At 39.3% G+C, this 27556-nt stretch overlaps 4 protein-coding genes across 5 annotated transcripts; 2 read left to right on the forward strand and 2 right to left on the reverse strand.

Moving 5' to 3' along the window:
- Positions 1-325: 325 nt before the first annotated feature.
- dennd10 (DENN domain containing 10) lies at positions 326-6747 on the forward strand. Its single transcript, XM_089012452.1, has 9 exons — positions 326-589; positions 1262-1458; positions 1540-1619; positions 1702-1850; positions 2168-2279; positions 3140-3240; positions 4203-4310; positions 4399-4493; positions 4582-6747. Exons 1-9 carry the CDS (start codon positions 544-546, stop codon positions 4747-4749), a joined length of 1056 nt encoding a protein of 351 aa, XP_088868578.1. The 5' UTR covers positions 326-543; the 3' UTR covers positions 4750-6747.
- Positions 4090-11953, reverse strand: sfxn4 (sideroflexin 4). The gene is made up of 15 exons (XM_089012453.1): positions 11784-11953; positions 11556-11621; positions 11197-11253; positions 11079-11105; positions 10897-10951; positions 10715-10740; positions 10594-10647; positions 10447-10509; positions 10242-10310; positions 8467-8557; positions 8105-8220; positions 7114-7199; positions 6928-7045; positions 6778-6855; positions 4090-4452 (listed from the first exon to the last, which is right to left on the reverse strand). Exons 1-14 carry the CDS (start codon positions 11823-11825, stop codon positions 6778-6780), a joined length of 948 nt encoding a protein of 315 aa, XP_088868579.1. The 5' UTR covers positions 11826-11953; the 3' UTR covers positions 4090-4452.
- Positions 11954-12325: 372 nt separating this feature from the next.
- On the forward strand, positions 12326-15079 carry prdx3 (peroxiredoxin 3). The gene is made up of 7 exons (XM_089012260.1): positions 12326-12383; positions 13074-13164; positions 13280-13421; positions 13613-13748; positions 14026-14129; positions 14682-14847; positions 14933-15079. The coding sequence occupies exons 1-7, from the start codon at positions 12348-12350 to the stop codon at positions 14981-14983; spliced, it is 726 nt and encodes a 241-aa protein (XP_088868386.1). The 5' UTR covers positions 12326-12347; the 3' UTR covers positions 14984-15079.
- Positions 15080-15963: 884 nt separating this feature from the next.
- On the reverse strand, positions 15964-27525 carry tm9sf3 (transmembrane 9 superfamily member 3). 2 transcript variants are annotated; one of them, XM_089012256.1, is made up of 15 exons: positions 27113-27525; positions 25016-25211; positions 24747-24869; positions 23769-23929; positions 22592-22669; positions 22026-22157; positions 21777-21943; positions 21588-21682; positions 20474-20604; positions 19659-19798; positions 19475-19543; positions 19247-19393; positions 17890-17973; positions 17720-17796; positions 15964-17402 (listed from the first exon to the last, which is right to left on the reverse strand). In XM_089012256.1, the coding sequence occupies exons 1-15, from the start codon at positions 27341-27343 to the stop codon at positions 17335-17337; spliced, it is 1899 nt and encodes a 632-aa protein (XP_088868382.1). In that variant the 5' UTR covers positions 27344-27525; the 3' UTR covers positions 15964-17334. The 2 variants fall into 2 exon arrangements, with proteins under 2 accessions (XP_088868382.1, XP_088868383.1); XM_089012257.1 differs by lacking the exon at positions 27113-27525 and adding an exon at positions 25955-27095.
- Between the last annotated feature and the right edge of the window lie 31 nt (positions 27526-27556).

Genomic DNA, 27556 nt, shown 5'->3' on the forward strand with positions numbered 1-27556 from the left:
GTCAATTTTGAAAGATATGTCTTAAAAATAGTTATCACAAGGAAAAGGGGATTTCAGAATATCTGGCAACCGTGATCGACTCTGAAACTCCCGTATGTACAACATCCTTTAAAGTGCGCGTTCCTTGACACAATGTTTCAGAAATTTCTATATCTCTGAAGGAGAATGTAAATAAATTTAGATACATTTTATTGATAAATGATTAGGCCGAAGTGCATCATTTAAAACATTTAAACGTAGCCTGGAATCCATGGTTTACGCCCACAATGTGATTGGTTATGCGTGACGTGTCAGATCTCCTGACCCGGAAAAGGGAAGAAATAAACCCAAAGCAGAAAAGTGGTTTATAGCAAATGTAACAACTCGTTAATATCATCGCGCTTGTGATCCCATCACATGACTGCAGCATCCACTTGGAGTTTTTTTTTTTGCATTTGAATCGCATTTACATCTCTGTGGCTTGACAGTAGCATCTTCATCTTCATGCGATTTTGTGCCCCGAACATGTATCTGTAATTAGTTAAAACTATCCAGGAATGGAATATGGCAGCAACTAAAACACAGTCTATGTTAAGCGTTGGATTGATTGGTAAGTTAACATTATCAAGCCAATATTTTACCTCCGTTTTTTTTTTTCATTACAGATTAGCGAATCGCGGAGGCAGTTTGTGCTGAAGAATCACACGATAGCAGCGTAAACTAAATTACTTCCATAGCGGAATTCTCATGTTCTGTCTTGTCGCTACTACAGTATTCTTAAAACTGGTTTAATGTGGGTCACCGCTGGAGTCAATCAAATATCAATTTAGATCATTAGAGATTGGTCTCCCCGTCCTCTTTCATATCTCGCTGGTACTTTGCATTCCTAGTTAAGAAATGATTTATTGAGCATTCTTTTTCAGTGCATTCAAGAAATGGTTCTGTGTTGAAAAAAAAAAAAACATCGACTGTTTTTCTTGAAATTGGCTGTTCTCCCTCTTCAATGCGGGTTTTGAAAAGGGCATGGCTGGAACTATGGAAATATGTATTTTATCTCTGTTTTTGGTGTATTGAGCCTCAAGTGTGGTAGCTGGTGAATGAATAAAAATCAAAACAACACGAAAAAAATATTAACTACATGATCATTACACTTTAATGTCAAGTATCCAGTTGCAAAATATAATCCCGCAAACGGCATTTGAGCAGTGAGTTGGAGGTTCCTGTGTTACACAAGTATGTTTTCAACAGCCAGCCATTTAATGTCTCGTACTGTCGTCCCCAGAAAAAGATGTCAACGGGGACACTCTGTGGGTTTGGTGCTATCCCGCGGTGAGCGCCGAATTGAGACAAATCCTGCTCAGCAAGTGCTGCCTGACACAGAATAATGACGATTTTCACACATTTGTATTTGGCCAATTCTGTCGTTCTTGGTACTATATTAGCTCACTGGAAGTACAGGAGCCTACACCTCTAAAGAAGGTACTTTGCTCATTCATAACAACAAAGGCACAGGATGTGCTTTTTTTTTTTAATAAATAAAGTTTTGTCTTCCTTACTTAGGTCACTCATTTGTCAGTGGTTATAACAGCAAAAGACTTCAACCCTGAGAAATACGCCACACTCAATCGAATACTATGCAGGTACAGTACTGTGCATGTAACAACGCTAGTGAACTAATACACCATTTCAGAATACCACCGTTAATAAAGATTTGGTATTCAGGATGTACATCAAATATGGCAGTCCGGTGAAAATGATGGAGGTGTACATCGCTGTTCTCACCAAAGGTATTTGCCAGAGTGAAGAAAATGGCTCATTTTTAACTCAGGACTACGATATCCGAAAAGCCTTCCTGGCAGGATCAATCAAAGGTAGGGGTGTAAAATGTGATTTCTACTGTAGTTCAGTCACGTGATTTTAATTGAAAGTGAGGTAAAATATTAGTGTTTCTTGGGATGGAGTGACAGATTGAACTTCTACCAATTTAACCCATTTTATGATTAAATAACGTGTGGGTTATGTGTTACAGTTCTGTAATAATTTCAAACTAGAAACTGAAGAAGCCAAATCAAGCTGATGATTGCTACTATGACCTCATTTTAACATATTTTTCCCTCCTAATCAGCATTTGTAGATAACTAGATAGTAGGTAAGACAGACATAAATCCGCACCTGCATTTTATCTTAGATGTGGTGTCTCAGTTTGGCATGGAGACCATTATCCTTTACACCGCTGTCATACTGAAAAAGCGGATCGCCGTGCACCATCCTCGAATTGAAGCATTGTTGGAATTCACAAGGTAAATGTGCTAATAATAATAATACAGCTAACATCCGAGTTACGACCGGCGCGGTTTACGACCACCCGTACTTACGACCATGACCGCCAGACCCTTTTTTAAAATGTATTTATTTTTATTCCATGCCTGGCACCGCAACGCGCAAGCAGCGGGCAACGCACTCGTACAGCAATCTACTGCATGACTACACTCAGTACAGTAGTTATATAGTGCGGATACCGTCTCGCCAACGTCTCCTGTAGTACTATACACAGCTTTTCTCCTTCGGTGTCCGCCTGAGTCCGAGCGCGTGTGTCGGGCGACCTCTTCTGGCCGTTAGCAGATCGAGCGATTTTTTAACAGCTGTATTCCTTTTGTATTAGTGTTTTCTTTAACCCACTATATAAAATGTAAATATAAATCGATAATATGAAATATAAAATGATAAAAACTACACTAAAAGCTAAGTATAACATTTATAAATGAACTGTACAGTAAACAGTTTTGTATAAGTTACAGGTAGTTATACAGTAATAAAAATCGATAATATGAAATATAAAATGATAAAAATGACACTAAAAGTTATCAAATTTATAAATGAACTATAAACAGTTTGGTATATAATAGTATTCAATAGAAAATGTTGCTTAAAAACAACAGATTGATATCGTATACAATACTGTCATGTAAATGTCACGTCGGCCATTTTGAATGGAGTTCGATTTACGGCCGTTTGACTTGCGACCGTTTTGTGGGAACGGAACCCGGTTGTAACTCGGATGTTACCTGTATTACATTTTAAATGTAATTATTATTGACCTCACGTGGTAGTGGTAGTCATTTTAGCTGTACATGTTCACACTGTGAATCTTGTCTTTTAGAGTGCTTCCTGCTTTATCGTGGCATAGGAAAGACTGGTCGATTCTGCATCCATATGTGCACCTGACTGATACTGAACTGGAACATCTCAGCAAATGCCCAGGTAAAATTCGTCCATTCGTCATTCGTCCATTTTCAGTATTGTTTTAGCAGGTAAACATTTTATTTTATCTATATGCTCTCGAATGCCGATTGACTGTCGCTGCTGACGTATAGAAAATGTGATTTCAAACACGTTTTTGTCATATTCTTACGTCCTTTCGAGTAAGAAGACAACATTTCAACAACTGAAGGGTTCATTTGAACTTAAAGGACAACCGACACCATTTTTTTGTTTCCTAACTGACATCAGAAAAACGTTTTATAGCATCTAAAATAGCCAAAACACACAGGCTGATATTTTTAGTCAAATGCAAAACACCAATAAAAATGAGTTTAAGTGTCCCAAAACTGCCACAAAATGAGCTCGGAAACTGGGTAGATTCAGAAAGTCCCGCCCCCTTGTTCGTGACGTCACGCATTCACAAACTACCTTGCTCCAGAATCAAAACAATGGCTTTAGAGAATTCAGATTCAGAGAAGATGCTTTTTTGTTATGAATATGATTCAAATAGTTCTGAAGAGGAAAGCGTAAATGTTTGCAATCGATTAAAGAAGTCTTTCCGGGACCTTCTGAAACTCTGCCATTTCCGGTATCATTTTGAAGTAGTTTTTGCACACTTTAAGTCATTTTTATTGGTGTTTTGCATTTGACTAAAAATATCAGCCTGCGTGTTTTAGGTATTTTAGATGCTATAAAACATTTTTCTGATGTCAGTTAGGAAACAAAAAATGGTGTCGGTTGTCCTATATTTTTAGGATTTTATTTTTAAAAGATTGGAATCCCCCCCCCCCCCTTTAATTTAGTTACAGCCGAATCAGCCTTGTTAAAAAAAACGCAGTTCATATCCAGTGAATTATAATAGTATACTGTATTGCAATAGTGAGATCAACGTAATCTTTGTTTTCGCATGGTAGGGGATTAATATACAGTTATTCATGTGTATTTTTCCCCCCACCCGACAGGGTATATAGCAGGATTTGTCGATCCAGAAGTGAGCAACAGGTCTGACCTGTTTGATGTGTATGTGAATCTCCCAGACAGCACCATCACTGTGTCACCAGATGCTAAAGGTGCTGTAAAGATACACAATAGTACTGCATTCATGAGTATTTCGACTGCAAGCAGTGGGAAAATGACAATAAATGTGTTCCAACGCAGATGCTATGATGATGGGGAAGTTACACAAGGACATCGGCCATCTTATTCTCCAGTCTGCAGAAGATACAGAGAGGTCAGATAGTCACGTTATTAAGGTAAGAGTTATGTTTTTGTTTTTAAGATGGAACGAATGGATACACTTTTCACCCCCACCATGTGTGATGCCCATATTGTCAATTTCAGGACATTTCTTTGAAGACCAAACAGATTCTTGCTCATTTAGGGACCCTGGCTGATCAATGTGAAGGCTCAAAAATCACTCTGGAACATTTAAAGCAGCAAAATTTCCCTCCCGCGACGGAAAACTTCCTGTTCCATTTGGCTGCTGCTGAACAAATGTTACTGGTCTAAGACTTTTAGAAGATTTTGACAGGTTTTCAGTTGATATCGAAAAGGTTTATGACTGTCACTTTAGCAGATCCTGAATATGACAAGAAAAGTATGCCAAATGTGGCAGTTATGTATGTATTTTTTTAGGTGGGGTATGAGTTTAAAAGTGTCGATGAAAAGGTTACTTCAGCTGTCATCTGTACTTCTTTGAAGGTGTCCGACGTTTCGCTCCTCATCCAAAAAGCTTTGTCAGCGAACTAAAGTTGTGCTGGTAGCTCTTGCCCTATATATATATATATATCCTTCACTAAATCGCCATGGTGGTTTGAGGTTTAATTTGAAGCGTTCTTATAGCAGACTTCTTAGATCGTTACCATGTAGGCTTTGTCATACTGATGAGGTGATCCCATAGCGAATGGGGCAATCAGAGCCAGTCATAGAACATAATCAGACAGAAAGACAAAAGAAGTCATTCGATTAGCTTCAGGGAGTAGTCCACTGCTCCCCCCCAAATTTTGAGCAAGGACCTATCAGAGCAGAGGTCTAACACCGCCACCTCTGTCCATTAGGGATATATATAGGGACCAGCACAACTTTAGTTTGCTGACGAAGCTTTTCGGATGAGGAGCGAAACGTCCGACACCTTCAAAGAAGTACAGATGACGGCTGAAGAAACCTTTTCATCGATGGACCACTCCTGTACGAACGACTGAGAGCAGCTTACACAGAAGTGTTCTTAAAAAACGTCAGATTCCAAAACCAGATGCAGATCCAGTTGTATCTGCTCGTATGCCTTTGTTTTATGTCTTACAACAGGTCACTGTGCCTCATTGTTTCATGCTGGGAATACATTGTGCAGTGATTCTCAGTAGAAAATATTGGTAATATTTGCTATTAAAAAGACAATGAATAATTTCCCACAAAATAGAATATTTTAAAATATCCCTATGCTAAGCTCTATGTCCAAACACCCCAAATATATAAAAAAAATGTGTTCAGCCTGTTTTGAGGGAGCAGTGCTGCCTGAATTTGGGTGCAGTTACAATAGAAATGATAAGAAGTGTGTTGTCACAGTGATAAAGCGCTAAGTCGTCGACACATTGACAGCAACAAGCTTGTAACAGAACATTTTCTGGGTTATTTATTTTTATACTTCATTTATGGGAAGAAAATAGTCAAATTTTCCACATCTGTTTTGGGAAAAACAAACTTTGGGTTGGTTGCCATAGTGATAACAGTAATAATACAGTCCGTCGTTTTTTTCTATTGATTTGCTAATCATTATGGATTTGATGATACAAGTGTTTAATTTCATTGTGTCTTATTAACTGTTAATAATTGTTAATAATTAACATTTGCCAGAAGGACAGTTAACTCATTCACTGCCAGACAATGTGCAAAAAATGTGTCCACTCCAGTGCCAGGGTTTTTGTCATTGTCACTTGAATTGCAGGACCCACAGAATATTGAGTTTTAGGATGACATAAACATTCAATACAGCGTTAGGATCCTTAGCCTCTCTTCTTTCATTAGGAAAAAAAATAGTTAATTCCTAAAGTATATGGGTCTGGAGTTATATGAGCTTGAAATGGGGGCCAAAATACAATACATACATATTGGTGTATATAGCGCTTTAAAAAGAGCTGAAGCTGGAACATAGTGCGAACAAGGAAAAAAGGGAAATGCCGCCCCCTTGCGGAAAAGAACAAACATTGCCAGAGGCCATCTCCAGCGCTTTATGGGCACCCAAGCATGAAAAAACAACCCGAACAAATTCGGAATGGGGCTCTGTCATATTTTTAATTCTCGAATAAATTTGTGAATGGCAGTGAATGAGTTAAGTAGCTCTGTATATGATTAAATAGTTCAGTGTATAGAATTCATGATATCATGGTTGCATTTACTGTACTTATACAGTTTGAGCACATGTGTATATAACATTGATTGATATGCTGATATACATTTATTAATTACATGTAATATGTAAAAAAACGTGCTGCTTATTCATTTTACATCCTAGGCTAGTAGGTTTGGTTGTATTTAACTTACTCAAAGTCCTCTGTGGTAGTATAACTGTTCTCCAGCCACCTTGGCTTGTAGGTCTTCATCAACATTTTCTTTTCTTATCTGGAAGAACAAGGTCAGTGTCCACTAAGCTCATGTCAATCAATTCAATGGAGAGGACGTCGAGAATCTTACCATCCCCAATTGGGGGTAGAGACTGAACGAAAGTGGGATCATCAGGCCGAGGATAAACGCTACACTTATGTGACGGATGGGAGCCACGAGCATAACATTCTTCTGGAAAATTCTTGTTCTGCAGGAGTGAATTTGTTTAATACACCAATTTCAATCTGATGATGATTCATATTAGACTCTGCTAACCTCTGTAAAACGGAGATCAGAAGATTAGGAACAGCAGCAGTTGTGCCAAACAGTACTGCTCTTGATAATGCAGTTTCCACCACAGCCTGATAAACACACCAGAGCAAACGTGAGGATAAACAACGTGTTACAACGGATAAACAACTTTGATATATACAGTGATACCTCGGTTTACGAACCCCTTGGCTTACGAACTTTTCGGTTTACGAACGTTAAATGTATGAATATTTTACCTTGACATACAAACTTTTTTCGTACACAGAGCTGCTTCAATGAGTGATGTGTCGTTCACGAACGAGCCCATTCTTCTAACAACAAAATGGCAGCCGACTGTTTTTGTCCTCTATTCCCTGCCTCCAGTCTTCGGTTAAAGCCACGTGATTGGTCAAGAACGCAGCAGTGAGGCGTGGTGGTTTAAACATTAAAGAGAGAGGCAGAGGACAGTGAGAGTTTCAACTTTGATAGTTCAAAGGCATAGTGTGGACTGCAAGGTTAAAATATCACATCAATCAGGCTCCACAAACAACCCGCACAAGCCATCTGTACACTTGATGCAAAAAGCTATCAACCCAGCTAAACACAACACAATTGATGAGGAACCTCCAAGGGACCATTCCTCAAGATGGTGAAAGAAGGTTACGTTCCTCATTAAGTGTTTAATCCTGATGAAACCGGCCACTCCATTCCATCAAGCCATCAACGACCATCACAAAGGTAAATAAAATGACTTTATCATATAGTACAGTTTATTTCTTTAATTAAAATACCATCGCATATTTATTATACATAAAATAAGGTCTATTTTGTGTAGTTGTAAGGCTGAGAAAATTACAAAATAGAAAATTATCTCTTATGGGGACCTGGGAACGGATTATTCTCATTTTAATGGGTTCCAATGGGAAATTAATTTTTGGGATACACACTTTTCGCCTTACACTCTGCCTGGGAAGCAATTAAGTTCGTAAGCCAAGGTATCACTGTATTCGATTACCTTTTCTGCCGCTGCTTTTGATAGGCCGACAGAATTCCCATTGGAATCAAACACTTGGATGCCATTTTCACATTCGTTCCCTCTGATGGTTAACACGTTGAAGAAAGCGAGCGCGGCTGTCAAGACAAAACGTGTTTTGCTCTGAAATAGCTTGGACATCCTATAATGACAAACTGGTTCCCCTCGAGCTAAAAAAAATTACCAATATAAAATTCTGAAAATAATCTGTTGTTTAATGTTTTCGTAATAAAAAAAAAAATCATAAATGGTTTGGCAGGTATGAAGAAACCTACCAACAACAATGTTACTATATAAATATAGATGTATTTAGCAAAGTGCTTTCATTTTTAAAGATGACAAACCTGAGAGCGGGATTGGTACGAAGATCCGAAAGAAATTTTGGATGAATAGACTTCTGATACCAAGTCGGTTCACAATAATTTGAGGCAGGGCCTGCAACAAAAAAAGTATAGGATATAAACATCGACAATCACTCATACTGACAATGTAGAAAGGACTTAAAGTCTAAGAAAAAGGTAAAATATACTACCTAGCTGGCAATCTATTTGCTGTCAATTAGCTAGCTATCTGTCTGGCTACCTAGCTTGATACCTAGCTGGCTATCTATTTGCTGTCAATTAGCTAGCTATCTGTCTGGCTACCTAGCTTGCTACGTAGCTGGCTATCTATTAGCTAGCTATCTGGCTGGCTATTTATTTGCTGTCTATTAGCTAGCTATCTGGCTGCCTACCTAGCTGGCTATCTATTTGCTGTCTATTAGCGAGCTATCTGGCTGGCTACCTAGCTTGTTATCTATTTGCTATCTATCAGGCTAGCTGGCTATCTAGCTAGCTATCTATTAGCTAACTGGCTTTCTATTAAATATCTCGCGAGCTATCTATTATCTAGCTAGCTAGCTTTCCATCTATTTGAGTTACTTCCGGGTTGAGTGAACGCTGACGCGTGTGGCTGTCGCTGCTCGCCTACCGAAAAGAAACCTGATCCTGTGACTGTAAAGTGACCGTGAGAGTTTTGAAAGGGGCTTAGAAATGAAATGTATTATTCTTATTCTTCTTCTTCTTCTTCTTATTATTATTATTATTATTATTATTATATCTCTCCTCCATGTGTCAGTCTGAACAATCAACAAGTATTTGGGTAAACATGACGTCGGAGAATTGAAACTTAACTAATTCATTACTTGTTTTAAAGGACAACCGACATCTCCGGACAAGTTGTGTCCATAATTTGTAAAATGTCTTCAAATGACTTCTACTGAGCGTATTTTACAAAGATTCCACCGCATATAGCTATATTTTACCTTTTAAGACTCGCGCTGAATATTCTGGAAGTTTTGTTTTTGAGTTGGTGACGAGTCCGTACGTTACGTCATTGAAGGAACGCCCCTGACCGAAAAAAGGACACATTGTAGCAGTCCTTCCATCACGTCAATGCATTTTGCTGTACTTTGGTCTGAAAACGTCGTGTAGGACAAAAAAGAGGCAGAAGAGGGTGACAAAGCTCTGTGTAAGGAATTAATCAGGAATTAATGTGGATACGGGCTGATTAATTCCTTACACGAAGCTGTGTCGCCATTTTCGGCCTCTATTTTAGTGCTACATTTCCCACCCCTGATGCCTCAAAATGACACGGAATAAATTCTTTCATCGATTGCAAACATGTATGCTTTCTTCTTCAGAACTATTTGAATCATATTCATAACTGAATGAGTAACAAGAAAGCATCTTCTCCGAATCTGAAGCCGTTGTTTTGATTCTCGAGTAAGGCAAGACGTCTTGCCGTGACACCACAAACATGGGGGCGGGACCTTTTGAAACTGGCCACTTTCGGTTTCGAATTGAAGTACTTTTTAGACACTTTAAGTCATTTTTATTGGTGTTTTGCATTTGACTAAAAATATCATACTTTTGTGTATTTTACATGCTATAAAACGTTTTTTCTGATGTCAGGAAACAAAAAAGTGACATCGGTTGTCCTTTAAAAATACTCAAATCACTTCAAACTCTCACCCTTGAACTCTATCTCAGTAAATTGCGCAGGTGCACCCAACGTTGTGGTTGTGACTTTTCCAGTTCCACTACAAAACATTTCTACAGTTGATAACTGCTGTCCTTACCCCTGCGCATGTTGCATACGAGACTGTGCCTGCTATCAAGAGGAGCTGATTCGGAGACGGCGTCGAACCCTGCAGATAAGGAAAAAAAAAGGTGCCAAGTTCTCATTCATGAGTCATTTCATTGCACAAGTTGAGGTAGAGGTCTTACGCAGTCATTTTATTTCGTACATTTGGCTTTGTAGCAGCTTTGGAAAAAGTGCATTACCTTATCTGATGAGCAATTTCTGTTTGCATAGTTGAAACCGGCAGTGTAACTTTGTAGCAAAAACTGAAATGAGATGTTTGGTTTATGAGAATCAAATACCATGAAACACATAATTTAGAAAAGAGATTAATACGGCAAGTCTCATACCTGCCAGAACAAAGTTGGTTTGATATTTCTATGTGGCAAAAAGCTGACAACTACCTGAAAATTAAGACATTTTTAAATATTCATCCAACAACTGCCAGACTATTACATATGACGGACATACCAAAGGAGATGCAAATGGCAAAAACGCTGCAAAGAAACAAGACGGGCAGGATCATTAGATGCAGTGAAATTTGAACTCTGCATCTCTGCACTGTAAGGTGGACGTGCTTGCTAAACTGACATCTACAAATTACTAAATATAAGTCTACAACATCACTGTGCTGCCATGTGCTCCTCATGTACCTGGAGGGCGGAAAAATAGTGGAAGCACAGAACCAGAATCAGCATGGATGGATGACTGTTAAGACAAAATGGTCGTTAAAATCTGAATATGAGCTTTAATTGTAAGACAATGAATGATTGAGAACCATTTGATTGAATTCAAAGTCCATGGTACACAAAGATGTGTATCCTGTATAACTTACAATAGAGATGTTCCATGCATGTTCATCCTACAGGCAATAAGAGCAAACAGAAAAAAATATTACATAACTGTAGTAGTTACAGGGTTAAAAAGATAAGTAAACGTTGAGCGTGTCAGACCTTTTTGTTGAAGTTTTCTGCATTACTGAGTTGAGTGTGGGTTTCTTGTATTTCTGCCTGAAAGGAACGAGATCATCAGTTTACCAATACATCACTCTCCAGTAGTAATGGGAAAATGAAGCTTCAAATTTGCCTCAGAAACCAGTTTTTTTCTACTCTTCTCTGTGGCGCTGTGAAATTAAATAAAAAGGTGGTTGAGGAACAGAAAGTCAGTGTAACTTCAGACGAATGTTGAATGGAGAGTGCAATCGACTGTAGACGAGTCCAAAAATACAACTGGTTCATAAAGCAAATCTGAAGCTTCATTTTCCCCATCAATACTGTCCAACACTGTTTCACTGAGGTTTCCCGATACTCACGTTTGATGTGAGCAGAATGGATGGATCCAGAAGATGTATCCAGATTTTTAAGCGACTAAATACAGACTGAAATTCAAAATACCACATGTTCATAATTAGAAATGTATACTGTGTCAAATGAATGTATATACATCCGTTTCCAGGTAAATATTTACACAATGCATACAAGTACATATGGAACGATTATTTTACTAAATGATGCTGAAGAAGTTGAATTTGCTCAATTACCTCTCCGTGGTTCTTCCAGTACAACAAATTGGTATCCATCATACCAGTACTTATATTATTTCTTGTAAAACCATTAAAGGGGGTTTCATTTCAAGATACGTACACACAAAAACATTATCCCATTCAATCAGAAGCGACTGACATGTTGAGGTCAAGCAGGAGTTACTTCCGTGTTAAATCACGTGGTTATTTTATTCAGGGACGGTCGGAAAGTTGAAAACTACAATCGTAAAATAATTTTTAATTTACAGAAACACACTCGTCAATTTGCACGGTGGCGTGTATCCCATTCTGTAAATTCAAATCAAGTTGAACTTGAATTTTCCAGCTGCGTGTTTAAAATATCAGCAAATATATGTTGTCAGTTATGTGAGCACGAAAAATAATCTCTTATCAATGTCAGTTTCTTTTCATTTATTATTGTTTTTAATTTAATTTTAAACAGTTTTTGTACTGAATAATAACAACAGAAAGTGTCGTACAATAGTATGCAACACTGTTGTATATAATTCGGTTATGCGCGATTTAGTAACGACCAATTGCTCTTTTCTGACATAATCCAAAATGGCAGCCAGCATTGGACGTCTCCTCGGGACGTCTGTGAGTTCACGACTTTAAGCTAAATTGTTTCATCCTATATTTGCTTTCATTTCATCTGTTAGTAATGCCACTCAAGATGCTGTTGACGAATGTATGGCAGGGTTTATGTTTTGATGACGTGCTGCATATTATGCACTACAACGGTGAACATGAGGGCAAATTACTGGTTGACAACCATTTCGCGTTATATTTTACATTTCGATCACCAAGAGAAAAACAAGTCAAAATATTCACTTGCATTTCGACTTTATGTCTGAAAATGAATAATGGTCGCTGTGTTTGCCTTTATGATTTCCCTCCTGTCAATGGGTTACGAAACTGAAAATTTATTGAACGTGCGCAGATCTTTTGAAAATGCGCAACAGTTGACCACGAACCATGTAGCAATGTTTTTTTTAACATAAAGTTATCATTCTACGTATTATTATCATTGATCGAGTAGTGGTACATGTATTGAGATCGGGTCTATATTTACGTGCCGCTACTATATATAATATGTGCACTGCAACTGACCCATTCAAGGTGCCGCCTGGCTTCCACCCTAATTATGCTAAACTGACATCTAAACAAAAAAAATACCCTAATTATAAGCTTATAACATCACAAATGGACAAGTTATGGCACACAATCATAGTGAATGACTGACACACAAGCATAAGTGCATGTGTAATCATGACTAGTATTTTCTAGGCAAGAATTGCAGTAGCATGTCGACAAGGAGGAGTTGCAGCTCAACGAATTTTGCCTTCTTCTGCACTTCAGAGGTCCTGTTTCTCGACAGGTCTGCACTAATGTCGTCAGTCCACTTCTCTAAAATGATTATATTTTGAATAGATGTAGCAAAAAAAGTGCCTAGTTCACAGTGCCTTATGTACAAAACATATTTATTCTCTCAGGCTCTAGCAGATGGATCGCTGCAGTCACTCAACAGGCACCTGCTTTTAAAGCCACAGCGGTCCAGAATGGGGAATTCAAGGAGATGAGCCTCGCTGACTTCAAGGGCAAATACTTGGTCCTCTTCTTCTATCCACTGGATTTGTGAGTGTTGTCACTCACACTCACTCTAGGGGGTGTTCACACAGCACACATTTGTATTGGTGCTGCACTGTTGTTTTGTTGATATATCTTATATCATGCATTTTGTTTAGCACTTGCACGTCTAAAGCTGCTTACTAAACAAGCATGTACGAATACTTTAAAATGATTTCTTTGTCTTTGCATTATTTTAGCACCTTCGTGTGCCCGACAGAGATCATTTCATTCAGCGACAAAGCAAATGAGTTCCATGACATCAACTGTGAGGTAGTTGGTGTGTCTGTGGACTCTCACTTCACACACCTAGCGTGGACCAACACTCCTCGCAAGGTATGATCCCTTGTGGAATAATTAAATTTAGTTGTCAATGCACAATACAACAGTCCTGTTGTGTTTATAGATGGATGAAATTGTAATTTTTTATTAGTCGCGGTGAACATAAATCAATGCACCCCAACAACAAAAGGTTAACCTTTTCAGTGACTAATACATCTACAAAATGAGACATTAGTCAGGGAAAATTTCTTTTTTCAACAGAAATGTATTGTACAGTATGTAGTAATCGATTTAGTCCCAGAGTGTTATGGTGTTGGAATTGGTCTTGCAGGCCGGAGGCTTGGGCAGCATTCATATACCACTGCTTGCTGACCTCAATAAGCAGATTTCCAGAGACTATGGCGTACTACTGGAGAACCCTGGCATTGCTCTAAGGTAAAAGCAGTATTTTTAATCTGAAATATTTGATAAACTATTCAAGCTTCCTACTTATATCCCTGCCAAGTAGGGGTTTTTGTTACTGTTCATTTTTAGGTCAAATTTTTAGGCACGGGATGTAAATTTCTCCACTGTGAGACTAATAAAGGCAAATCCAATCCAAGCCTTGCCATGTAATGCCATTAAGGTTGAATTGTGGCCCGTATTGACCCAATGAAATTTAGCTGCTTAATTTTCCAGATATTTTATATTTAAACGCAACTAACGTCCCTCTTAACAAGGGTGCGGAAAATCCTACGGGACCCTGCGCACCCTGCCCACCACCTTTTCCAGCTACTCGCTTCAGGCAAGCGCAACCGATGCGCACCAAATTCAGTAGACATTTAAACAGCTTTCCCCCTCCCCAAGCTCTATAAACAGTAACCCAAATATAACTGTTTAGTGCCTCTTTGCAATTTTTTTATGATATTAGTGCAGCATGTTCTACCAGAGACAAATCCCTTGTGTATTTTACATACTTGGCAATAAAGATGATTGTGATTCTCTTAGGGGTCTGTTCATCATCGATCCAAATGGTGTGATCAAGCACATGAGTGTAAATGACCTGCCAGTGGGTCGTTGTGTTGAAGAGACCCTTCGTCTTGTGAAAGCTTTCCAGTTTGTGGAGACGCACGGTGAGGTGTGTCCAGCAAGCTGGACTCCCAAGTCGCCAACAGTGAGTGGACAATACTCCAACATGTCCATATTAATTTGTTGAGTCTGGAAATGAAAGTCATTGTTTTTTTTCCTTTTGATTTCAGATCAAACCAACACCTGTAGGATCAAAAGAGTATTTTGAAAAGGTCAATTGATGGTAAATCACAACCAAGTCCGTGTAATATTTTTGTTTTATGCTCTGCGACTTGGATATGCTAATAAAAGATCCTTCCTGGGAAAAAAAATAGTAACATCTCTTCCATCTTTTGTTTTGCAGACTAAGTATAGATTGGAACCTCGGTTTTCGAACGACTGACAGTTCGAACAAATCGGAGTCCGAACAAAAAAATGTGAGAAATTCTTGCTTCGTAGTTCGAATGCCGGTACGACGCGCGAGTGCGTACGCGAGGGTGGGATGCTGAGCGGCGTACGGGTGTAGATCGCTCTCTTCGTGACCAACTGTTGTCGCGTGCGGACGTGCTGCGTTTTGCTCTTGCGTTTAATATAGGTGTACGAAGTGTTTTAGCCCCTAATCATGCTTCCAAAGAAAGTCAGTGCAAGCAGCAAAGCTGCTACAAGTGAAAAAAGAATAGTGCGTACAACTATTGCATTTAAGAAAGAAATAATAGCAAAATATGAAGGTGTGCGAGTGTCTGATCTGGCTAGGGAATACAGCATGGCGAAATCTACGATCAGTACGATACTAAAGAATAAGGAGGCTGTGAAATCCTATTCATAATTCTTTTCTTTATCCTTTTTTTTTATTTTTACACGTTCATGTTAGCGTAATCTTTCGTATGGAAGATTACGATAATGCGAACGTACGATTAGCATTTATGTTTGTTATTTGTGTCTTTGCCATTTTGCTTAACATTTTCTGAGATATACATTGCTTTTCATGTGTTGGTCAGCATTTTAATGTGCAATTTCATGCATAAAATGTATAAAATACTAAAAAGGTAAACATTCAGGGTGTTGGAACCGATTAAAACGATTTACATTATTTGTAATGGGAAAAATGATTTCGGTGTTCGAACAAATCGCTTTTCGAACAGGGTTCTGGAACGGATTATGGTCGAGAACCGAGGTTCCGCTGTAGGTCATATCCAAGATAATAAGGCTTTAAGATCATGACCCCTGTACATAAACATGTTTATTTCTTCTTTTTACAACATAATGCAGGATGAAAATGTCTCAACAGACATTGGTACACAACATAGTGCCAAAATGAACTTCAGTGGGGGAATAACTGCAACTGAGAAGGCAGTACAATTCGGGAACATACTGTATATACATACACAATATGTAAGGGGGTAAATAAAGATTGTGAAAGACTGCAACACTCCGTGTGGTTATGGAGAAGTCGAAGTGTGCATTGTTTATCGTTATGTCATTCCTTTGGACATTCACACGGAACATGTGTTAGGCAACAAAAAAAAAAAAGCGAGTATTTTTTTAAAGCTTTAAATAATAGGAAATTAATAATGAGCCTAAGTGTACCAACCTGCTTCCCACAATGCATACTTCCCATTGCGAAGTTGATCCTATCCGTGAAACAATTTGAGCCGTCTGGTTTGGTGAAAACCTCATGCAATTTCAGGCAAGATAAAACAGCGCCACCAGCCCCACCGCCGAGCGCACCAAACAACATATTTTTTTTGCCGATTCATAAAAAACACCCTATTGTAAATCTGTACAACGAAAATACATTTGGGATCTACATCTAAAGGTACATTAAGGTTATATACACTCCCCTCATACATATATTATCTTTACATGTAGACGTAATTCAAATCCAAACATTAACAAAACAAGACTAAGCCTAGGGGAAAGCATCAAGCCATTTAAAAGTATGTTACTGTCCCCCCCCTAACGGCTGATCTGACCCTCATTCTCGATTCCACAGTCAACTACAGCAGGACTCGAACATTGCCACCGGATGAACAGGGAGGGACCGTAACAGGGGAAATTAGAGTTGCCAAAATGGGGGGGGGGGATGACTCGAGTGACAGCCTCCATTTTTTTGCAGTGGAAATAAATGAGAAGAAGGTACTTGAACTATGCGCTAACGGTACAAAATAGAAATCAAGTCAGAATGTGGACACAGAGCCAACTCTGTTATTCTGACACATTAGAACAAATAAAGGCTTTCAATATACTTAGGCCTCTTCACTGAAGAGAGCTGCACTGTTCCATCCATAAACATGTATGTAGTCTGGTCTCAGGTGGGACTGGTTAGGAAGAGAAGCCACGTAAGCCTTTAAAACATTTGCCCTCTATTTGTATGAAAGCAACTGATTAAAAAAAAAAACAGATCTGATCAATCACTTCATGTTGCAGCGTTGAAAATCATTCAGAAAATGGAGAACTACATTGTACAAAGTGAGATTCTCACAATCTCATTTGCAAGAAAGAAAACTATACAAGAGGATGTTGTCTGCCCGCTGTCTTTTTAGGATACACGTGGGTGTGACTCCGTGACCACGATCCATCTAGCTGCGCTGCTTTAGTCTATTTTCACATTTGTGTATATTTTCCTCACAAAGGCACTTGTTCCCATGTATCCGACTGCACCTGCGAAAAACAAACACAAATGTTCAATTCGCCTCGTCCTAACAAAACTCAGTTAAAGTTACTGTATTTTCCACACTATAAGGCGCACCAAAAAATATTTTGTTTCAAAAGCTGACCACGCGCCTCATAATCCGGTGCGCCTAATGCACAGGTGTCAAAGTCAAGGCCCGCGGGCCAAATCCGGCCCGCCACATCATTTTTTTTCGGCCCGCGAAAGCAAATCAAACTTGTTAAATTCCATGATGATTGCTAAAATCTGAGTCCTGAAAAAAACTGCAATTTGTCCACAATTTTTTCAAAGAAAGCAGCACACTGACCACACATGATTCCAAGAGCAGTGCTGAACACGGCCATGTAACCGAAGTAGAAGGATGTCTGGAACAGCCCGTACATCCTGAAATATGCCAGAGAAAGGAAGCCTTTAGTTAGTTTGTGCAATGGTTTTGTACAAAAAAATAAAAAAATAATCATAATCACTCAAACTTACTTTGTTTTGAAGAAATAGTAATAAAAAGAGTACATGTAAACATAAACTGCAGTGGATGCTGCAGAAAGGAAGCTTGTCCATTGCCTGGAAAGGAAAAAATGTCATATTCCGTTACAATTTATTTTCTTTCGAAATTACCGTATTTTCTGCACTATAAGGTGCACCTAAAAGAATTTTTTTGTATCTATGTTTAACTCCTGACTTCAATTAGTGAATTGAAATGGATTAAGATGGCTGCTTTTCGTCAGTTATGACCGTTAAAGTTACCGTATTTTCTGCACTATAAGGCGCACCTAAAAGATTTTTTTTGTATCTATGTTTAACTCCTGACTTCAATTAGTGCATTGAAATGGATTAAGATGGCTGTTTTTCGTCAGTACGACCGTTACTGTATTTTCTGCACTATAAGGCGCACCTAAAAGAAAATATTGTTTCAAAAGCTGACCACGCGCCTCATAATCCGGTGCACCTAATGTATGGAAACCATTTTAAAATATGCCATTCATTGAAGGTGCCCCTTTATAATGCGGTGCACCTTATGAATGGAAAAAAGTTTTTAAACCAAATGGTCGAACAGCACCACGGTGACTGGCGGACTGGGTTTCCACACCCCCTTTGAGTGCAGACGTGGTTTGCTATCGAGTGGAGTACTTTTGCTATAATGGGACCGAAAAAGACCCCACCACAGGCTAGTGTTAAGCCGAAGAGGACACAAAAGAAAATGACGGTCGAGTAGAAGAAGGAGATCATTGAAAAACACGAATGAGGTGTGCGTTTGTGTGACTTAGCATCCCAGTACCATTATGCTAAGTCGATCATTGCTACATGTGTCTAAGGGTGTTTCTGTGTTGTCTAAGCAATGGTCTTAGGCAATAGAAGAGCTTGAAAAACTTCTGTCGATTCGGATTGATGAAAAGAAGCTTGCAGGGGACATTGTGAGCGAGGGTATTATCGTCAACAAAGCGCAGCAACTTCACTCGGATATCATCAGAGGTAACTACATCAACGACCATCACAAAGGTAAATAAAACAACTTTATTATATAGTAGTTTATTTATTTAATTACAATCCAATAGCATGTTTAATTATACATAAAATAAGGTATAGTTTGTGTAGTTTTAAGGCTTATTTAGAAGAAAATTATGGTTTATGGGGACCTGGGAATGGATTATTCTCATTTTTAATGATTTCTTATGGGAAATAAATGTTTGGCAGACAAACTTTTCGCCTTACACACACTTTCTGGGATCCAATTAAGTTCGTAAGCTGAGGTATCACTATGTCATTCGTTGAAGGTGCGCCTTATATTGCAGAAAATACGGTACATTCTGAAAGAAGACAAAAGATGTTCGTTCACCATCTGTAGTCTTCGGCATTGAGCAGGAAGTACGTGCAGACGATGGTGACGCACACCGTCACGATGCAAAGGATAACCAGGACCAGCATCATGAAACCGTAGACGTAGTAGATTTTATAGGCCCAGAAAGATGTGAAGATGAAATACCTTAGGAGGGAACAGAAGTCAACTTGTGTCACAAAAAAATGAGTCTGAAATATCGTCACCCCTCGCAGGATGTTGACTTACATCTCAATAAAGATGGAACCGAACGGAAGGATTCCACCGAGACAAACGATGACAGCAGGCTCCATGAACCTAAAGGCACAAAACACCCCACGGACAGCTTTAGTACGTGCTTGCAAACATTATTAAAGAGCATAATGTCACCGAGTAAATGCAGACGACAGAATGTTGCTCAAAGCGCACCTACCATTTCTTTTCAGGGATTGGCCTCGGCACAGCGTTCACCCTGCATGGAAAGTTTGGCTGGCCAGAAAGATTCCTTCCCAAAATTGTTCCCACCAGGTTGAGTGGCAGAATGACGAAGAAGCATATGCAACAAACAGCCACCTGCATATGGACAATTTCCATACCAGTTTAAAGGACAACCGACGCCTGCGGACAAGTTGTGTCCATAATTTGTAAAATGACTTCTACTGAGCGTATTTAAAAAAAGATTCCACCGCATATAGCCATATTTTACGTTTTAAGACTCGCACTGAATATTCAAGAAGTCTTGTTTTTGAGTTGGTGACGATACCTACCGTGACATCATGGTAGGTATCGTCACTGACCGAGAAAGCGACACAATGCATTTTGGGTACTTTGTTTTGTCTGAAGATTTCGTGTGGATGGCGAAATTAGAAGGAAAACACATAAATAACGCAATGGTGAATCGTTGTGTGTTGCACCAAGACAACTATTTGATATTCGTCAATGTATCTAGAAAGAAACGATGAAGTCAACACCGCAGTTTCAGAGGTTCAGAATAAAAAAATTAAAAAAATTCATAAAAGGTCACTAAGTTACAAAATGTATCAAAATGTATAAATATCTTGCTGAATAGAACACTAATGGCTTAGTTTAATATGTTACTCTTTGTTTTAGAAGCGATTTAGTTAGACATGCCGTTGCGGACTGTTCTCCTGCCAGCAGAGACAGGTGGTGGGTTTATCTTTATAGCTTGGAGTTAAATTTAAAAAGGTTTCTTACATTGATGTGGTTTCCATGTTTGTGTAAACTTACCATAGTGCCAAACGGGATCGCTCTGGAGGCGTGATAGTAGATTGCAATGAAGTTGATGAAGAAGGCAGTTCCGCAAACCATTGCCGGGATCAAAAAAGCTCCAATGAACATTTGCTTAATCCATCTTCTTCCTGTATTGGTCAAGAAATCAAACAAGAAAATGTAATTGTGCATCATGTGGAACAGATACGGGTTTTTTTTTCAGCATTTTTGGTCACGACATTCATCAAGGGTGGAGACTGTCCTGAGCAGGTGGCACCTTTTCAGCAGTACAAATATGCCAGCACTGTTTTTGATTGGAAGGAATGTCGGTGCTATTTAACTGTCAAGGTCAATGCTATTGGACAGTCTGCGGGTGGATGGATGCATGGCTTGAGGAGCCCGCGATGAGAAGAAAGGAGCATCAGCAGAGTGCCGATGCGGATGTGGAATGGTTGCGGCTTGGAATTGAAGCGGATTTACGTGCAACAGGAAACGTGAAACAATCTCTTTCGTCAATGGATGCGACAGCTTTGTGTTTCTTTCAACATTTAGCTTGGACGAGACGTGCACATTTCTACTTCTTCTTTTCCTTCCCTCTTCCTTTCACCACTTTACTGCTGTGAAATGTAAACTTCTCCAGTGTTCGACTAAATAAAGGCAATCTAATCTAATCTAATTCAAGTATCAAAGTCAGCTTTATTGTCAAATATGCGAATATGCATGACATACAGCACAGATGAAATTAATGTCCTCTCGGACCCAGCATGCAAGGGACTTATAATGTGGCTAAAAAAGACAGACAATCCATGTAATTTCTGAATGTAACGTGAGGTAGTGTCATATGTAAAGTGAGGTAGTGACATATGTAAAGTGAGGTAGTGTTGTATGTCAAGTGACATAGTAATGCAAAAGCAAAAAAAAAGGTGGAAGTGAGGTCTTGCAGAAAAAAAACGAAAAAAATAGAGTTCAGGATGATAGTACAGCGTGAGTGTGGCAGTGGGAAGGGGCAGGGGGGGCTGGGCTGGGAGAGAGTTAAGTCTCCTGACTGCCTGGATAAAGGTTACGGCCATACTACCCTGATTCGATGTATGATGCGATGCAAACACAACGGTCTGTTGTCAAATAGCTTTACCTCCTTGTTTAGCATATAAGCTTCCACCAAAATAGCCATTAACAGGAGACGTGGCCGCATACACAAAAATGGCAGTGCTCAGCATCGATCCTCTCCTGTAAAAGGAGGAGGGGGGGGAGATCCACATCTTTTAAGACCAGAATTCCTTGCATGGAACTGTATTTTCTGAATTACTGTGTATTGGCTTACTCTGTATACAGATCCTCGACCATTGCCACGATGATGACAATTAGAGACACAGAGAAGATTTGGCAGCCAGAACCAATGAGCGAGGAGAATATCAACGGATGGCTTGAGGGCCGGAATACATCCCCGTGCACTTGCTTCCAACCGTATTCATCTCCCAAGTCTCGGTCCTATTGGGAAAGCCACAGCGTGGTAGAAACCCGTTTGAAAATGCAGATTGTCTGTCACTAAATAACCATGAAGTGAGCTTACCATGTCGTCCATTTCCTCCTCTTTGCTGTATCTGGCATAATCTTTTCGGAGAGTTCTCATCAAAATCATGGACACCAGACCCACCAAGAAGATCACCATCATGAAGGAGTTAAAAATAGAGAACCAATGTATCTAAAAAGAAACAATGAAGTCAACACGGCAGTTTCAGAGATTCAGGAAGCAAAAAAAAATTCTTTTCAGAGCGATAAAAGGTCACTAAGTTACAAAATGTATCTAAATGTATAAATATCTTGCTGAATAGAACACTAATCGCTTAGTTTAATATGTTACTTTTGTGTATGTTTGTTTTAGAAGCGATTTAGTTAGACATGCCGTTGCGGACTGTTCTCCTGCCAGCAGAGGCAGGTGGTGGGTTTATCTTTATAGCTTGGTTGTATTGCACATGCAGTTAAATTTAAAACAAAATCTATTCATGTACCCTGAAATAAAATTATCCATCAATGGCTCAATTTTTACCTTGTGAAATTTCAGACCAACGCTCACGTCATGGCAGTTAGATGCTTGTTCGCGTGACATGATCGAAAGCAGACATTCAACTCACTCACCCTGTGCTGGAAGAAGGACGGATCGAGGTACTTGTCAAATCTGTCCTCAAATTTCACATCCGACTTCTTCCATTTCACCTGTTTATGCGTTTAGGGACATTCAAATGCATAGTTTAGAACATTTGTTTATAGCTAAATCAAATTTTACAAGACCAATACAGTGATACCTTGGCTTACGAACTTAATTGGTTCCCAGACAGTGTGTAAGGCGAAAAGTGTGTATCCCAAAAATTAATTTCCCATAGGAAACCATTAAAATGTGAATAATCCGTTCCCAGGTCTCCATAAAACATAATTTTCTACTTTCTAATTTTCTAAGCCTGAAAACTACACAAAATATACCTTATTTTATGTATAATAAATGTGCTACGGTATTATAATTAAAGAAATAAACTGTACTATATAATAAAGTCATTTCATTTAGCTTGGTGATGGTCATTAATGGCTTGATGGAATGGAGTGGCCGGTTTCCTCAGCATTAAACACTTGAAGAGGAACGTAACCTTCTTATTTCACCACTTTGAGGAATGATCCCTTGTAGGTGCTTTCTCTGTGATAATCGTATCTAGTTCCTCATAAATTGTGTTCTGTTTAGCTCGGTTGATAGCTTTTTGCATCAAGTGTACACATGGATTGTGCGGATTGTATGTGGAGCTTGATTGATGGGATATTTTAACCTTGCAATCTACACTCTGCCATTGAACTATCAAAGTTGCAATTATCTCGCTGTCGACTGCCTGTCTCTTTAATGTTGAAACCACCTCCCCTCACTGCTGCGTTCTTGACCAATCACGTGACTTTAACCGAAGACTGGGGATGGGGAATAGAGGACAAAAAAAGTCGGCAGCCATTTTCTTTGGTTTCACTCTCTATCTGCAAACCCTACACCCCTTACTGCTGCGTTCTTGACCAATCACGTGGCTTTAAACAAAGACTGGGGGTGGGGGATAGGGGACAAAGACAGTTGGCTGCCATTTTGTTGTGAGGAGAACGGGCTCGTTCGTGAACGACACATCACTCATTGAGGCAGCACTGTGTGTATCCCGAAAAAAGTTCATATGCAAAGGTAAAATGTTCATAAATTTAACATTCGTAAACCGAAACGTTCGTAAGCCAAGGGGTTCGTAAACCGAGGTATCACTGTAAAGGTAATTTGAATAGGATTCCCAGTACTCACAGAATAAGACATTGCAATCCTGGTGTTGGGCACCAGTCGAACTTTGCCTTCACTGGTAAGATTTACATCAACAATTCTGTTGCCGTTAAAGCCAATCTCCAGTTTCTTGTATGTCCAAAGGTAGTGATCTTCTCCATTTTCATCTGCCTCTCCGACAATCCCTGGAATAAAAATTAAGAAGGGTTGATTTACAATCCTACTGATTCCGATTGGTAATAGTTCATATGAGTAGTGTTCCCATCAGGTCTTATTCTGCTGATTCTGATCATCTATCCCTAAGTGATATCGGCCGATACAGATTTGGATACACATTTGTATTTTTTGCTACACATTTGCTCCATATTTTTCAATTTTAGTGCTGCTCACCAACAACTATTTCGGTAATTAATTAAGCTGTCCAAAAAATCTTGTATTTGATAAATCGGTTGAAAAAAGAAAAAAGAAAAAACATCCATATTGCAATTATTTTTCATCTAAGAAAAATCCTTTTTTTTTTCCAAAAATGTATTTCGGAGTGAAATATTTAAACATTTTTTTGGTGCGAGATTGATGATTATGTATGAAAGACCATTACAAATTAAATAATTAAAAAAATGTGAATATTATGACCTTAACCTTGTCTGGTCTGTGTCCCAATTTTGACCGATAACGCAAAATGGCAGCGGAAATTGTGTTGAGCCTTTAAATAGCCTCATTCTAACTTTGTAGGTGAAAGTCACGGGGAATATTGAGATTAGAAAAATATGGGGGAGCTTAATAAGGACCACCACAAACAGACGTCTGCAAGACATGGGCTGAGGCTGTAGAATTCCATGACTGTAGCCAATCCTGAACCACGAAAAAACAGACAATAGCACACAAAAAAAGGCCTGGAAAATAAAACACTAACACTTCAACAAAAGCCAACTATACAGGTGGATCTAGACATACAGGACAATAGATTGGGAGATACACATATAGATTATTACTGTCACTTACCCCAAATGGGCAGGTCATCGATGTACATTTGGTACCAGTAGTGATTCTTGATTGCATACACAAACGCATCCCGTTTGGCTTTGTCCAGATCAATTTCACAAAACGTTGTCTGCATGACTTCATCTGCAGAAGTGGAGAAAATGTATTATTTTAACGACATTTTAAAACCTTTCCATCCAGAATTGGTGACTAGCTATGCTAGCATCGCACAAGTTGCAAACTCTTGAAAACAACTGATCCCTTTGAAGGGATGCTCAAATATTCTATACCTTTGAACTTGATATCGAGGCCGCTAAATTCCAGCTCCACTCCTTGCAGCGCTTCTCCAAGTGTTTCATGATAATGACTGATGGTTTTCTTTGTTCCAACACAGAAAGGTAAAGAGAAATACTTGTAGGTCTCCTGTCGATTGTGGTATGGCCCCACTGTGTTCATCCATAATACTACTTCTTCTTTATCCATGTACTGAAAGGGAAACGGGCACTTAGTTTGTGTCAAAATCACCCTAAGAAGACTGAGATTTCCACATTGCATATTTTCGATTCAACTTCATATACATTGTATTGAGTAATGTTATTTTCGATTCAACTTCATATACATTGTATTGAGTAATGTTATGTCGTTGAAAACAGATATTGGAAAAACCCTTGAACCTTGAATAAAAAGAACAACCAAGTATTTTTGTTAGTTTAAAAAGCAAAACTCAACATCATTGCTTCAACCATGTGCAAAAATCAATCAATAACTGATTCATTTGAGCTCGTGTACAATAAAAATGTATTCATAATTACAGTACAGTACAAAAACGTGTCTCATGACTGAGCTGTAAGTTCATGTAGTTCATAGTTAATGACCTTAACGTAAGTATCCTTTATTTCATTACTACGTCAATGTATACTATACCGGTACCCTTCATGCGAGCTCACGTATTTCTATCGGACTTAAAACCGAATCGAGGACGAGATGTATGCTTTTGCCTGTATTTGATAGCTGTCCATGTTAAGCGCTTTGTTAAAGCTTCAGGTGTTGTTAAAGAACTATATAAATCAATGTGTATTGTATGATTACTTTCCAATGTATTATTACAAATGATACTCTAATACATCTTTTAAAATGAACAGTTAAACGCCAAAGACCTTTCAGTGTGTTTTACATTGTAGAAATAAAACGTTGAACAAAAAATATACAACTAATTATAACTATTACACTGTTCAGAATTGCTGAACGGAGTCAAGTTGACAACCAAGGACCAGTTTCCTGATTGATGACAGCGTTGCCCATTTCGACCACCACAACATGCAGCTAGTTGGCTGTCAAGGTGTGCAGACAACCTGAAAAACAAGCTCCGGAGGCCACATTCGAGGTCTAATGACGCCACTTTCGGCGCGACTCGATCGTATCACATTATGCCTGTCCGAATTTACCACGGTTTACGCAGTCGCGAAGGTTACACGAGTTGCATCGCAAGGACTCAGCAATGTTAAAATTACGTGCGGTCGTGTCGCGCAGAAAGTGACGTCACGCAGACAAGAAACGCGGCCTTCGGAGGACGCATCCTGTGATTTTTGGAAACAGAATAAGTGTGGCGACGAGATTTATATTCTGTTTAGCCATATTGAAAGGATTTGGGGGGTTTTATGGCACACTACTAACCCGGATTCAAACACACAACAGAGTGCGGGCGACACAAGTTTCATTATACTTGTACATTTTATGTCACGGTGATTGTGATTTTATGACATTTACCCAAATTCCAGGAACCCATTCTCTAAGGTCTGACACAACACAAACGTTTGAAAACTATCATCGCCACGACAAACGCGTCATTAAATAGCAGCAAATTCCTATTCGGAAGTTATTTATCAATCATAACTAAAAACCTGTCAATTCCAGAGACGAGTGTGAGGCCTGGCACTCAACTAGTATTTGAACATATACTAGGCAAAGACGAAAGCAACTTTCTCTCTTACGGGCTTCTCATCCGGTACTATAGATAATTTTACGACAGGGTGTATAAAAATACTTTCGCGACTCATCAAACTTGAGCGTCGCTTCCGCCGGCCGGTGCTCCAAAATAGCAGAGGAGCTATAGGACGCCGTGCTGACAAACCAGCGAGTAAACGTTTGGCCATAAGTACTTAGGCCGACGAGCGTTGACAGGTTAGCTTGCTAATGGTTGCGGCTCGCTGTCGTTTCCCAACCAAACATGGAACGAGAAATAACACGACGGAGTGGCTCTCCTCTCTGCGAAACGAGTACAGCCATACTTTAAAGCTAAGCATAACGTTAGCACGCCGCACACAGTACACACGTCTATTATTTCAAATGAAGTCCTTTTTCATTCGGCCTTACAAACGCAGCCTTACTGTGTGTATATGTTCATCTGCTTCGACAGGTAATAAGCAGCAGAGTAGACTGAGGAACACCGCAGCTGCCACCCTCCACCTGGATGATCCCATTCTTTTTTTGGTGAAAGTGTGCAGAAAGATCGGGGGTGTTAGCTTTGCGGGGCTATCCCACCTTCTTCCTGGTTGTGACTGAGGCGATTTTTGGACGCTCCTGTACGCATATGGCGTAAGTGTTTCGTGACTGCTCATCGGATACACTTTCAATTGGACGAAAGGGGCCACGTGACTCCGCTCAGCCAATCACGATGGGTAGCGGTGAATGAAACGATGCATCAGGAAACGATAGTTACGCATCAACCGCAACCTTCGGCCACGTCATCCGACGAAGACAGCTTTTTTTTTCTTGCCGAAGACCGGACATTTACGTTTGAGGATACTTTATAACATGAGGAATCTCATTAA

The sequence above is a fragment of the Hippocampus bargibanti genome, linkage group LG13 (genome assembly GCF_051943395.1).
Source record: "Hippocampus bargibanti isolate YZ-2025 linkage group LG13, ASM5194339v1, whole genome shotgun sequence".
Classification (NCBI taxonomy): domain Eukaryota; kingdom Metazoa; phylum Chordata; class Actinopteri; order Syngnathiformes; family Syngnathidae; genus Hippocampus; species Hippocampus bargibanti.